At 39.4% G+C, this 13,672-nt stretch overlaps 1 protein-coding gene across 1 annotated transcript in view; it reads right to left on the bottom strand.

Annotated features, from left to right (window-relative positions):
• LOC139288060 (inactive N-acetylated-alpha-linked acidic dipeptidase-like protein 2) overlaps positions 1–13,672 on the bottom strand; it is a 395,466-nt gene that overhangs the window by 92,092 nt on the left and 289,702 nt on the right. Inside the window, 1 exon segment of the mRNA XM_070909308.1 lies at positions 4,477–4,623. Coding sequence (XP_070765409.1) covers positions 4,477–4,623 — 147 coding nt within the window.

Genomic DNA, 13,672 nt, shown 5'->3' with positions numbered 1-13,672 from the left:
ACACAGCTCTACACACATCAGACTGGTGGGTTATAACTCGGCGTTCTGCTGTTTATGTGAGAGACGTCGTATACTGGCTCCCTGTTGCAGCTCTGATTTGAGACTTCTTCTCTGGCCTACAAGGCAGTGAAGGGAACTGTTCTTTTCTTCCTGCCATGGTCAAACACTCCTACACTCTGGTGCAACCATTACGCTCTTTTGTCTCTGGATGATTGCTCAACTCAGTCGAGGCTCTGTTTTGGCTCCTGCAGTGGAGCAGCAAAGTCACTGCTCATATTCAGCCACTGGCTAAAAATCCACTTTTTCTTCACCATGACACACTTGCTCTCAAGTCTCATATCTATTAAACATAACAAACAACAACAACAACAACAAAAACGCTAGGCATTTCTACTGCAGCACTGAACAAACCCTGAGTTGTGTCTTTGAAAGGGATGAATGGAGAGGTGAATTTGTGAATTGGTCTGGCAATGGCAGGCTAGCAAAATGTACTTTAATACTCATTCTGCAGTAAAATGACATTGTATATGACATTATGAGATGGTTAATACTGATGCATCAATGTGTAAGCAGCATTTTACTGTTATAACTGGAGGGGGAGCTAGTGGTGGAGTAGAATAATAAAGTAACACAAAGTGTATAAACTCATGTAAAGTACCACAATTTTACTTCAATAGAGTTCTTGAGTAAATCTACTTAATTACTTTCCAGCATTGCCTGAGTTGCTCCAAATACAGCAGGTTTCTTTTTGGGTTGGAGAGAATCTGGAAATCACTGCTGCCTCCTCCTTAAAATAAGAGCCATTCACCATGACAACACAGATAATGTGCCATGGTGGGAAAATCAAAGAGCAGACCACAATCTGTGTTCAGTGTGTGGGAGAAAACATTGATATATATGACTAATACAGTATGTGAGTGTTAAAAATATGACAGATACAATGGTTAAAAATAACTGAGGGGAATTTGGGTTAAACATTTCACAACCTGACAGCGCTGTTGGCATTTTGAGCTCTATTTGAGGCATTTGTTGTGACCAAAACAATACAAACTGACAAAAGCAGTTTCATCACCTGACGAACTTACATTGACCCCCCCGGAATACAAACACTACTTATACGTTATATTAACGTACATCACCCCTGTCCCCCCTGCGTTACATTAACGCACCCACCCCCTACCGGACACTTTACCTGGACACTTTACTTTATTCTGGTCACTGCACTGTTGTTATTCATCTTATCTTATTTTTATTTTCATTCTTATTCTTATTCTAGCTTTTATATTCTACTTATTTGTTATCAAAACAATAGCACCTTCAGACCACAGCAAATTCCTTGTAATGTATGTTACTTGGCAATAAACAGTTTCTGATTCTGATTCTGATTCTGATCACAGATTATGTTGCCAGGTGCTGAGACATCTGCCTTTCCAACGTGCTTTTTCGGCCCACGCAGTGCACTTAGTTTGTACAAAAACTTTCCTACTTAAATGATCAGTGTTGGAGGACAAACAGGCAACCACTGTAGTAACATAATTCACCCATGAAGGCTGTCAAATTATAAAAACAGTATCACTGTTTCAGCACGGTGTTACATTGCTAGACACTTCTGTTACGTCAGTTTACATTGCGAAAATGTAAGTTTATGTCAATAAGAGGTCATAAGAGGACTGTTGCTCAGGTGAGTGTTGTCGGGGAGGGAAGTTCTATTAATGTGATAATGCATGGTCATATATTACTCTCTGCTCTTGATACCTACTTGCTCTATGCCTACGGGAAGTTTGACCTTTCTCCTCACAGTTAAATTCATCATCTCTGTAGCTTACCTGGGCTCATATTCACCAAGCGTCTGAGAGTAGAGAATTATATATTATCAGAGTGTGCAATTTTGGTCCTTCTTTTGGGCCTGCAGGTAAACGTGTTTCATGGACTTTTTTAACTTAGGAATTTTTTAAGAGAGCTCCGCAGGTGTCCTCACCTGTTAGGAGTCGCCAGGGGATGGCGTTCAAGCAGACATGCGCGCGCAGTCCGTTGGGGAGAGATATTTCTTGATGGCAATGAGGTTAATAAAAGATACAGTTTTGGCAAACATTAAATCATTTTTTTTGACTGACCTTGTGTGGGATGAGGAGAACGCAGTGACCAAGGGTCTCACAGCCTTATGGCGGCAGGGAAACAGTAATTTTTTGGGTTTGTCACAACCAGAAATAAATTAATCTTTGATCAGCAGAGGACGATAATGATGGGAGCAAAGAACAAACATGAAAGCGTTTGATTCACCTGTGAAACCAAAAGTCAACGTTGACTTATTTGATCAACATACCTAACTTACATCACGTACGTAATGTTACTTATGTACGTAACTTAGCTTATGTAACTAATGCACTTATTTTAACCTAAACCATGATAGTTTCCTAAACCGAATCACGTAGTTTTGGTGCCTAAACCTGGTAGTTTTGCAAGCTTTATTTTAAAAGTCTAACTGGACGCTGCATATTTATCGTTAAACTGACTGTGGAATGAGAACGTGATCTTTTCACGTCTAGGTGAGGCAAAGTGTGACACTGACACACTGGACCGATTGGTCTATTACACACTTTGGCGTGATACTGGGTTGGCCCCTCAATATTATATAATAATATATATTATTCATTCATTTCCAAACCACTCCGTGTGGAACAGTGGAAATACAAGCTGCATTCACCTAAATCATGGGTTTATTTATTCATTAATTCATTTAAAGTTAAAGGGTTAGGGTTAAGACATATGCTCATATTGTGACAGTTTACTTTCCAACACTGGTTGTCGCAGCAGGGGTGCATACACATGCGTTAACAGGAGGTTAAAATGGAAATTGGTCAATGGAAGAGAAGATAAAGTCTATATTTTCAATCTGCCTGCCCTGGGACTGCAGATGGAAAGTAGCTAGTAGCTAAATCTGATACTGTTGTCTTTGTATAATTCTCTTTGAATAGAAGAAGATGAATGTTTTTGTACATGGTCCATGACGAATGTAATAAAACGAATAAAACTAAGCCCAAAGAGGGTTTGCAACATCATCACTGCATGTACAATATTGCACAATACATGTAAGGTGCAGCACTTTTATTGGCTAAGCAATTTAAATCAATGGCTCATTGGTATCATTATGTGATATATTATTATACATTATCTTATTTGGCAAGGTAACTTAGTCACCCATATTATTTGTCTAAACAAATAAAGCACACACATTAAATTTTAAAATGGTTTAGTGTAGGAGGCACTGACTGTGGCCGTGTCCCCCGGTTCGAGTCCATCATCTTAATTTCTACTTTGTAGCTGGGGCTGAAAATAAGTACAAGAAGCTTCGTAAATAAATGAGTCCTACTGTGAGGCAGGAGGGTTTTTAGTCCTTGGATCCTTTTCAGGGTGATTCCTCAGAGTGGCTCTATGACGCTTGATAAACACAGTTCCTGATTTTGAAACAACACATTGTACACCTCTCCCTCTCTGTCTCTCTCCCCTTTCCTAAAGTCTCAATAAAGAAATTAAATACTACAGGAAATGGGATTACCCACAGATTAACACAGCCATTCAGTATAAATGCTATTAAGCTAATGCTAGTGTCTGCGTTTTAGACTGTGTGCAACAGACTGTTACTCTTACATTCAATTCAGGTTTTTGTCTGTCCTCCTAAATAGTGCCAGTGTTGTGGATTTCACCCTCCACTACCTATTATTTTCAGGTTGTGAAGATGCCTCGAGGGCGGATAAACATCATGAAGATCTCTCGCATTAATTAAGCTCAAAGTTGCCATCCTAGCCAGAAGTTCCAAATTTGAGTGGGCCGACTTAGCTTCACCCTAAGGCAGTACAACAAACATCAATACTGCATTTTTAATAGAAATAAATGGGGGTATGCATAATTCGTAAGCTCTGTGATGTACATTTGTTGCTTGTATAGAGACATAATCCATAATGCAGTTTTTCAAACTGTAAATTATGTTGAAATAGTTCATTCTATCTAAATCTAAATAATACTATTAGTCTTATAGGCTGCAGGTGGTTGTTATCACATTGCAGTGACATACTGTGGGTGTCTTCATCTTTATTGATGACTACTTTTCTTCAACATATGATACACACAGACTACTGACAGACGTTCGTATCTTCACCGAGAAAGGTTTTACTTCCAATTAAGAGCTAAAGATAAACAAGTTGTGGCCTTTGGCAAACTCAGCAGTTTATCCAGTTAATTAGTTTATTCGTTCACAGCTTTCTGTCAGAAACTGAGAAACAAGGTGTGACTGTGTTGTTGCAAGAATTAGAGTAGCTCCTTTGCTCGGCATTGATCATACACCTTAGCATAAATTTCAAGTAAGTGCAATGAGAGGGTTGTCTGAACACGGGGGTTCAGCAGTAGGCAAATTGAGAGCAGTGGAAGTAAAAGAAGAAGGGTGGAAGAAGGGAATCTGGTGTTTTGACTTGGGTGTACCTCCTCTGCTTTGGTCTGCTCAAAGGCAAACTCCACGGTGGGCACAGCCAGTTGATTGGCGAAGAAATTCACATCTCCAGGCAACTGCAGCGAGCTGACGTTGGGTCCGGGGCAGTTCCCACCACGAATGCAACTTAGCAACTGCCTCTAACAGAGAGAACAGATGAAGGGAAAGACAAACACAGTGGGATGAGTGAAGAAGAATAAAAAGGAATAAAGAGGATTAAAAAGGCACAGAGGTTAACAAGTTGCCGCCATGTTAATGAATTAAATGAGTGACAGATAAAGCTTGGCTTCTGTCTTGCTCTCTTGGGTTTAACGCTTCCGTTTAGCACTTTGCTACAACTGCCTGAAATATCAACTCATGGTTAATGTTTTAATGACTAATAGCAAAAGAAACAAGAAACTCATAAGAGACATGGATCTACTCTCACCAATGATGGAGCTCGATGGAGCATCGAGTGCAGAATTAGCTCTAAGGTTACAACTAAATGTCCTAGAATGATGTTCCAAAACAATGAAACTACATGCTGGGCTGCATGTGACACATTTTCCTTCAACATAACAGCCTCAGGTTAGCACTTTAAAGTTGGTCATACTCTCTCATATAAACACATTAGAACTGGTAAGAAGATACGGTGAAAAACAGAGCATGAAACCATTCAGGTTGGTTTTGCTTGTTCCACCTTAAACATACTGTGGTGTACTCTTAAGAGGTATTGTTGTTCTACTATATAATCTAACACATATGAACAAATAGCGTTAGAAAAATAAAAAGAAGAATAAACACTATTTTGTCAATAATTATATGCAGTTTTGTGTTTAAAATTAAACTTTCTTTATGGTGTGAAACCAACCCTAGTCACAACCTAAGGTTGCGTGTATATTTGTAAGTAGGTTGAGGCATGTGCCTCCTAGAAGGTAGGAAAAGGAACACGTGAAAAGACATAGCTGTTTCCATTATACAATTCTAAGACTGATGTAAACTGGGAGAATGCTTTGATGAAATACTTGAAGTAAAACTTCCAAAACCACTGGTATGGTCTTGTAATGAAACTCACCTTTGCAGGTCTAAATATTGACTGCATTTACAACCCTTATGGAGGTACAAACTGGGGCTTGAAATATTTAAACAGTTTTCCACAAAAAAGTGGCACTTATTAAAATGCATACTTCATGTGGCAATTTGCATGTCCTTGCTGAAACCTTTAGCCATTACAGAGCCATCTAATAATAATATTCTTGAGGAACATCTGGACCTCAATCTTATTAACTTATTGTAGTTAACCCAAAATGTAACTTACATATTAACTAAGGGCCTTTAATGAATGACTCATAAGTTGTAGCATCCCATAAGTATCCCATTTAAATGTTGGGTCACTCTCACAAAAGGCATATTTGTAAGAGCAATTTGGTTTATGTATCACTAAACCATGTTTGTTATGCCAGTGAGGGAGAAAGGGCTGGCTAAAAGCACCATTTCAAGTTGTTTGAATGCTGAAGCCAATCAGAACTTGTCAAGGACAAGCCTTAATTGCGCTAAATACAATATAGGACTGAGGGAGGGAGGGTTGAGGTGGAGGGTGTTATTAACATTTGGCATGTGGCTAATTGCACAATTCAAGCTTTTGTCACAATCCTCTACAGCTAACATGTAGCTTGTCATCCAGGTTGACTGCTTTCTGAGTTATCCTTAATTGAAAGAACAACAAGGCCGCTGTACAGAAATTGTTTAGACTGGAGTGGTGTAGTGGAAGCAAACAGAAGGCAGCAGTCAATCAATTAGAGGCTTATCTCAACTGTCCACGTCTGCTGAGTCCGCCTGATGTCACCACGTTCTTCTGTCGCATTGCATTTAATTAGACTTTCTTTTTATCAAGGTCTGTCAAGGGGAGAGAGCTGTGGTGTCCAATCATCCCCACTGTCACTGACACACTGTCATCAACCTTTTTCTATTGAATTTTTTTTTTCCAAAGGCTGTTGCTCTCTGAACATTAACCACCACAGTGACACGTTCCCACTTTAACTGAACTAAGGCCAGTAAATAATACAACTTAACCGTGCCTCAACCTGCCAGCATGTACCTCAGTGTCACAATGACACTTCTTTTTTTTTTTATCTCACACCATTGACTCCCACAAAAAGACTAGAAGGACAAAAACATTTACATGCATATCAATATTCATGAAGGCCATTTCATTACCCACTTATGACTAATTGTGGGAGTTAACAGGGTGGGAAGAAATGCTTGTTCATGTGTGCACAATTTAAAAGTTGATTGAGATTCATAATGGGGAACTTTGCGCACAGAGGACAGACTTAGCACAATATTGTTTGGTGTTTTTCTTTTTTACTTACTGCAAGCCTATTAGTGTGGAATTCAAGCAAAGTATTTAAATCTGCACACAGGAAATGATGAATTTTAGATTTCTGGTTCATTTAGAGGAAATTAGAATATACTGGGGTAATTAGCATTATAGCATTCACAGCCTCCGTGGTTCAACAGAGACAGAAAAACCAATTCATACTTCATCAACGTAAAATAAACGACAGAATATATTACAGCACAGGAAACGCCGTTTGATTGGCAAATGATCTATGGGTGCAGCACTTACTTACTTACGATAAAGATGACGCATGAACAAGACTTGCCGGACCACAAGTGCAGCCCACACTGTCCAGAACAAGCAAACCATGCCATTTTCACAAACGTGCAATCAGTTACCTGTTCTATCCACTCTCTGAACGCAGCTGTCAGCCCAGAGAGCTGGTGCCATGCCAAATAGGCAGGACTACAGGTTAACTATAGGCAGGACTGGTGACCCTCTACAGGGAAAAGTAGTCATCTGTCTATGGACTTTGGAGTCAAATAAAGTCACCAACTGGGCAAAACTCGGGTGACGTGGCGAGGTCTTAAGTGCGCCACCATGAACTGTCACGCGCACAAATGTTCAAACATTTCAACAATGTGTGTCTGTATGTCAGCCAGTAAGAGACATTCTCTGGGCTGCACCGCCTCTATGACCTGCCAAAAAATGAAACCCATTTTTTTTAGGAAATGTTGTATTGACAAGTGCTTTTCTCCTATCCAAAAGGTTAAAAAAGTGAGAAAACAGGATATTTTGGTGCTAAGACCATTGCCAACATGACTGCTCACTTTGGCGGCACGCACCTGATACTATTTTTTGGTAAGCTTCGATTAAAGAGCGCAAAGAAAATTCAAACGCCACGGGGATGAGCTCGCAATGGTAAAGATAGATGCGGTGGGTGCACTCCATTTCCAGCAGCCAGGACACAATCTGCTGTTGTATAATTGTCTTTAAATGACCAGCATACTGAGTGAGGTGCCATCATGATTAGCTGCAAATTAGCATTAAAAACATAAAATGATTTGCTCTGAAAGAAAATGTTTTAAATGTATAATATTATGTATTGTTCACTCATCATACCATGTGCCCCTCGCAGGTTTCGAGTCATTTTAAAATAACCTAATTAAGTCACAAGTCACCAGATTTGTGAGTCAAATCTGACTCAAAAGAGGAGACAAGCACAATGTGCCTTTAAGGAGTGGACACAATAAAACCAAAAGAGAGGTGTTAATTCAACTCTGAGCATTTTTAAGACATCAGTTTGTGGAGCTGTTGTATTGGATTACACTGGGCAGCTGTTGCTTCTATTGTGTCCAGCGTTCAAACTCTGTACCCTCTGTCACTCTCTGTCATCAGGTTGAATACGTGCTACAACTGGTCGTCCTCACCTCTGTATTCGCCGGTTGTGCGTTCTACTTGAACGGACCAAGATATTGAATGAACTTCATTTGAACTTGATTTGCATGAATGCCTGTGATTAGAAAAAGGCGCTGCTACCGCTGAGCAATCCAATTTGCAAGCAAGTATGCCATTGAACAAGCACTGACTGTCCTCCTTGTATCCATGAGGGAACAAGTTAAAACAATTTACAGTAGTCCCTCCCAGGATCAGTGCTTAGGAAAAACATTACAGTGCTAGTCACTATAGATGAGGCCATTCAAAGACCCAAATTTGTGACCAGTATAGATGGCTCTCTCTGTACATGTGGACCATATAGACAAATGGGGTTCTACTGCTACTGCATACATTTTCCTCCATATCTACATTAAGTAATGCATCCAGTATAGGACTGCTGTGGTTAAGAAGGAGCTCAACCTAAAGGCCGAGCACTCAATTTAGCATTAGTTATGTTCCAACCTTCACTTGTGTATCTTTGGGTAGTGAGTGAAAGAATGAGACTACAGACACAAGCAGCTAAAAACCATTTTGGGCGGTATCCTTAGAGACAGGATGAGGAAATCTGACTTCCAGAAGAACCACTGATCCTTCATGTTGAGAGGATCCAGTTAAGATTATTGGGAACAATACCTCTTTTACAAATGGTCTACTAATTTCATCATGGCCAGCAGAGGTGTACATTTTAAATAATATCCCTTATTTAATTTTGTTGTGGTGGCTCAAATTGTAAGTAGTTGATTGATAACACCACGTGTAGATTTTATATTATTTGCTGATTCTTTAAATTTCTTTGATAAAGGTTAGATTTTTTTTGCTGACTGTTTAACATATTTATTTAAGTTAATATAAGTTTTATATTCTTTTAAATGTAGGGGACATAGACTATCATTCCATCAGGTGGAGAGAAGATTTAAAGTCAGGCCATGTGCCTCTTCTCTCTTTTTCCTCTCTTACAACCAGACACAGTGCGTTAAAAGAGAGTGTCGGAGGGGTGAAAGAGAAACAGAGACAGTCAAAATGAAAGTAGAGTCCTTTAGAGAGGGAATAATAAAGAAGGGGATGCAATGGGAGGACAGAGAGAATAAACAAGTGAGCAGACAGGGAAAGAGTGAGAGAGAGCAGAGAGAATGGGTAATTTCAGCTGGTGACTTCACACCGGGAATCAATATTTAATTTCTTTGTCTGCTATGATAAGGAGAGAGTGAAATCATTCTGAGATTTCAGTTTACCACTTGATACCACTCAATCTACAAAATCACATATGCTACACAGAATGGCTTGCTGGACTTGGACTTAAAAGCTCAAACCTAGATAATCTCCGGAGTGAGTATACTGAAGCTATTCCTGCTTGAAAGAGGCTGTGTTAGAGTTAATGTAAAACATTTCTTTTTGATTTTAGAATAAAAACTCAATATAAAAACAAAGCCATGCATGCCCACAGGCCAAGACAACAACACATGGATGGGCTCACTCATAAAACAATATTTGCCAGAATCCATGTTTTATTTTCCGTGAGGTTTTACCTTTATTTAAACTGTGTCTTCACCTTTTGTTAACATCCTGTTTTCATGACAGTAGTGGAATGAAATCATCCCTCCCATTTTCCCCAAATATATGTGGCCCTAACATTTTGTACACTCAGCGTACATCAGCATTAAGACACTTCAAATAAGCGGAGGGTGACAGAGAGTGGCAGTGTATTGTAATCAGAATGCAACCCACAGCAAGTGCCAAATGACAAAAACAACTTTGCATTATGTTTGTGATGATGATAATAATTCCGTTCCGGACCGTGGTCTTTGGAAAAGCCATTTGCAGCTGTTCAACTGAAAAGCATGTCCCAGCCATCCAGAAATGAGTGTCTGGGATATTAAAGAGACAGACTGATAGAGGGAGGGAGGATGTGGGAGAGAGAGAGAGAGAGGCTTACAGAGAGAGTGGATCTAAATAGTCTACAAGTAGTCATTTTCTCTTTCTTAATCACTTTTACATAACCTGTAAGGAAAACAAGTCAACGAAAGATGATATAGTTGATACAGAGTTTGGATAAAACAACAATAGTGCTAAAACGATGTGACTGAACGTGAAAGGTCTGATGGAAATGCAACAAATTGTGTACTTGTGTAAATGCCTCATGAGTGTGCAATTGTTTGTATGCAAAGTTTATATTTGCAAATATTTGCATATACTTGCAATTATATCAAAAGGCTTGATTAATGTTTTGTTCCCCAATGCATGTAAATCGCGGTGGACAAAAGTACAGCATGGAGTTAAATCAACACCTCTGTGACACACTGAGTTAATGAAAGCCAAGCATTATAAGCTTCATGAATACAGCATTTATTGCAGGACCGTTGTATTAAGATTGTTTTACTATTTTTACTAATATATACTAATTTACTGGTCACTGAATTTATATTTGTAAAATGAAGAGATAGAAAAGGGTCACTGTCCTAATACTTCGGAAGTGCACTGTAGACACTGTATTACAAATACTGATCATAGAACCAATTAACATTTGTACTCTCACGTGAGTCGAGCCACTGTGGCTGTGTGACATCTGCGGACCAAATGTGAGGCGACTCTGGCCCAAATATAACAGCTAGATTTGTATGGATGCAAATATGGGCCCAACGTGGGCTTAGAATCAACTCTGGTTAGATACATAGGGACATACAGTATGAAGACCAGTGCAGGCCTCAGTTCTGGCAACTCATCATGGATCTGGCGACCAGGCATTCTGGATTTAGGACAATGTTGGGCCAAGCCATGCTGGCTACCATGGCAATCGATGCAAAAAGTCAAACATAAAACTCACGTCTCATTTCCCTTTTTCATACAATAGACCTTTTTCACAGCAGACATTTTGAATTGCCACAGCCAGTAATAACAGTAACTATGGCTCTGTTCTATTCAAGTGTCACCATAGTGTGACAGTTAGCCAGCACGCACAATACCAGGACCCTGACACTGAAGCAGCTAAATGGAATGGAACAGAATGCACATCATTCATTTTATTATTCATACAAGTCCTTTTCATACTGAGACATATCAAAAATGCAGACTGTATAATTTATTGTAAAATGTACAGTATATTATGCCTTTTCCCACTCACGGTTATGAAATCTTCTGTTCTTTTCTCTCTAGCAATTGATCAAATGATTGCTGAGTGGGTTAAAAGTCAACCTTGCAGAAGACTGCCTGCAGAGAAACAGTGCACTTACAAAATAGGCATTGATTAATCCTAGCTAAGGACAATTTTGTATATTCCAGGGCCATAGGTTATACAGAAATTAGGCTGTAATCTGTCTTTAATTCATTTAGGGGCCATCTATTAGGTAGAAGTTAATCTCAAAAAGGCTCTGGCAATGTGACTGCACCTGCCTCTGCCTATTACAAATAGTAAGTCTTACATGGCCTCTGCAGACCAGGCAAGCTACAAACTACAGTTGGAGGAATGCATAACACCCCAGCACCTGACGAATATCACAGCCACAAGTAATGACAGTGCTCATTCTTCACCTGACACACATTTTCATGTGCTTTCCTCTACTCATGTACTGTCGTAGTGATATGACACTGTGATGGAAAGGCCTCGCTGACAGTCACATAAATACCTTCTGAGGCCAAACAGCTTCCCCTTCATGATTATGCATATTCATGGGGCCTGCCTTAGTCTCACAATGCCTTCCCTGACAATACGAGAACTATGGTAATTCAAACATATTGCAGGCAGCGTACTATTTCAAACATTATGCCAAGTGTGCTGTCGAACCATCTTGGATGGCTGCGCGGCCATAAAGTCAGAGAGTCATTCTGGTGATTTACTGTGAGCTTCTTTTCCACGGGTTTTATGTGGGAAAACATATAAATTAAACACATAAATGAGACTTCCTTGCATATTCCCTAATGTGGATGATGTTCATATTTACCGTTTACAGTGTGATTCTGAAGCCAGCATATTGTCATCCCTTCTTCATGTTTGAAAGCCTGTCATGGTGTCATAATTCAATTAAAATATCAGCCGTTATTTTTCCAGTCAGCGCATACTCTAAGAGCGACTACAAGGGGGCGATTTGTCACAGTGAATACAAATTGTGTTGAAAATCCAACATATTGGAAACAGGCAGCGATCTATGGCATTTGAGATACACTGTGTGGACGATTTAAATTATGCATGGTTATTCTTTGGGTGTAATAATCTTTATGTGATATTGATAAGAGGTTTGAGTATTCAGACCAGACTAGTATGTACGTGTAAAAACGTTTGTCTCATGAGTAGGTGATGGAAATCATAAAAAGTTACCTTTTTTTCCTACGCTTAATCAGTGATAATTAACCTGTAATTATTTCTGTAAGTAGAATTTTTAATGATCTTCATAGTGCGTTTTTGGACACAGTGGCATTTTCATGATATTTTCCATTGTGGTATCGAATTTATTGGACATGAAAGTGTCAAAAAATTTGAAGTGAATATGGATTTTGTGTGATGGCGACTCAACCTGCATAAGAACCAAGCAAACTCACTGATGAAACCTTCCAAGAAATATGAAACAAGTTGTTGACTGATGAACCATGAATAACACAAAGCAAGTGAGTTGTAGATTTCAAAACCTGGTTGAATATTTTGATGTTGATTTCAACGCGTTGCACGGGAAGCGAGCATTGTCAGTGCAGTACATATATGGACCTACTCAAAGTTGTTGGCAATGTTGAGAGAATTCTACACTCTATATTTTAAAATGCCCCAAAGTTGTCCTGTTTCTCAGTCTGAACCAGACATTGAAGAAAAAAAAAAAAAGACAGCGCTCCTGCTCTAATCAGCCTTGACTCCCCTGAAAGGATTACAACTACGCCTGTTTATTCCTGAAAGGATTCTGCATCAAAATACTATCAGCCTGCTGGACTCTATTAACGTCAGTATGGCAGAGACAGGTGGGTGTGGGAAAGACAGAGTGAAGCACAGAGGTGATTGAGTCAGACAGAAAGCCCAAGATACAGGCGTTTACTGTAATATAAAGCTGTAACGGAGTTGAGAAAATACTAAGATATTAGAATGTGTACCAAGGGTGAAATTTGTCACTATGGGGATGGACTGTGGTGAGACACTTTTGTATTGGTAACGAATTCAGCTCTTGATTGTGTTTCATCAATATATCTTCCACCACCAGTATCTACTTACAGTATGTGTGTTCATTCAACTGTTGGTGGCTGGAAAATCTCTCTAATCACATCAATCAGCTTGACTGTGAATGGGTTGGTATACTATACATCTACCAATACATGCTGCAGACCTATTAAAGCCTATGTCAAGACGACAACAGGGACACAAACTGACAGTGACATCATATAAGCAGGTTTGATGATGACTACATGGGTCAACAGAAAGTAGCAGCTTGGCCAAAGAGTCATAATTATTGGTCATGGTT

Source organism: Enoplosus armatus, chromosome 7 (genome assembly GCF_043641665.1).
Source record: "Enoplosus armatus isolate fEnoArm2 chromosome 7, fEnoArm2.hap1, whole genome shotgun sequence".
NCBI lineage: Eukaryota > Metazoa > Chordata > Actinopteri > Centrarchiformes > Enoplosidae > Enoplosus > Enoplosus armatus.
This window is presented reverse-complemented; position numbering and strand designations above follow the sequence as displayed.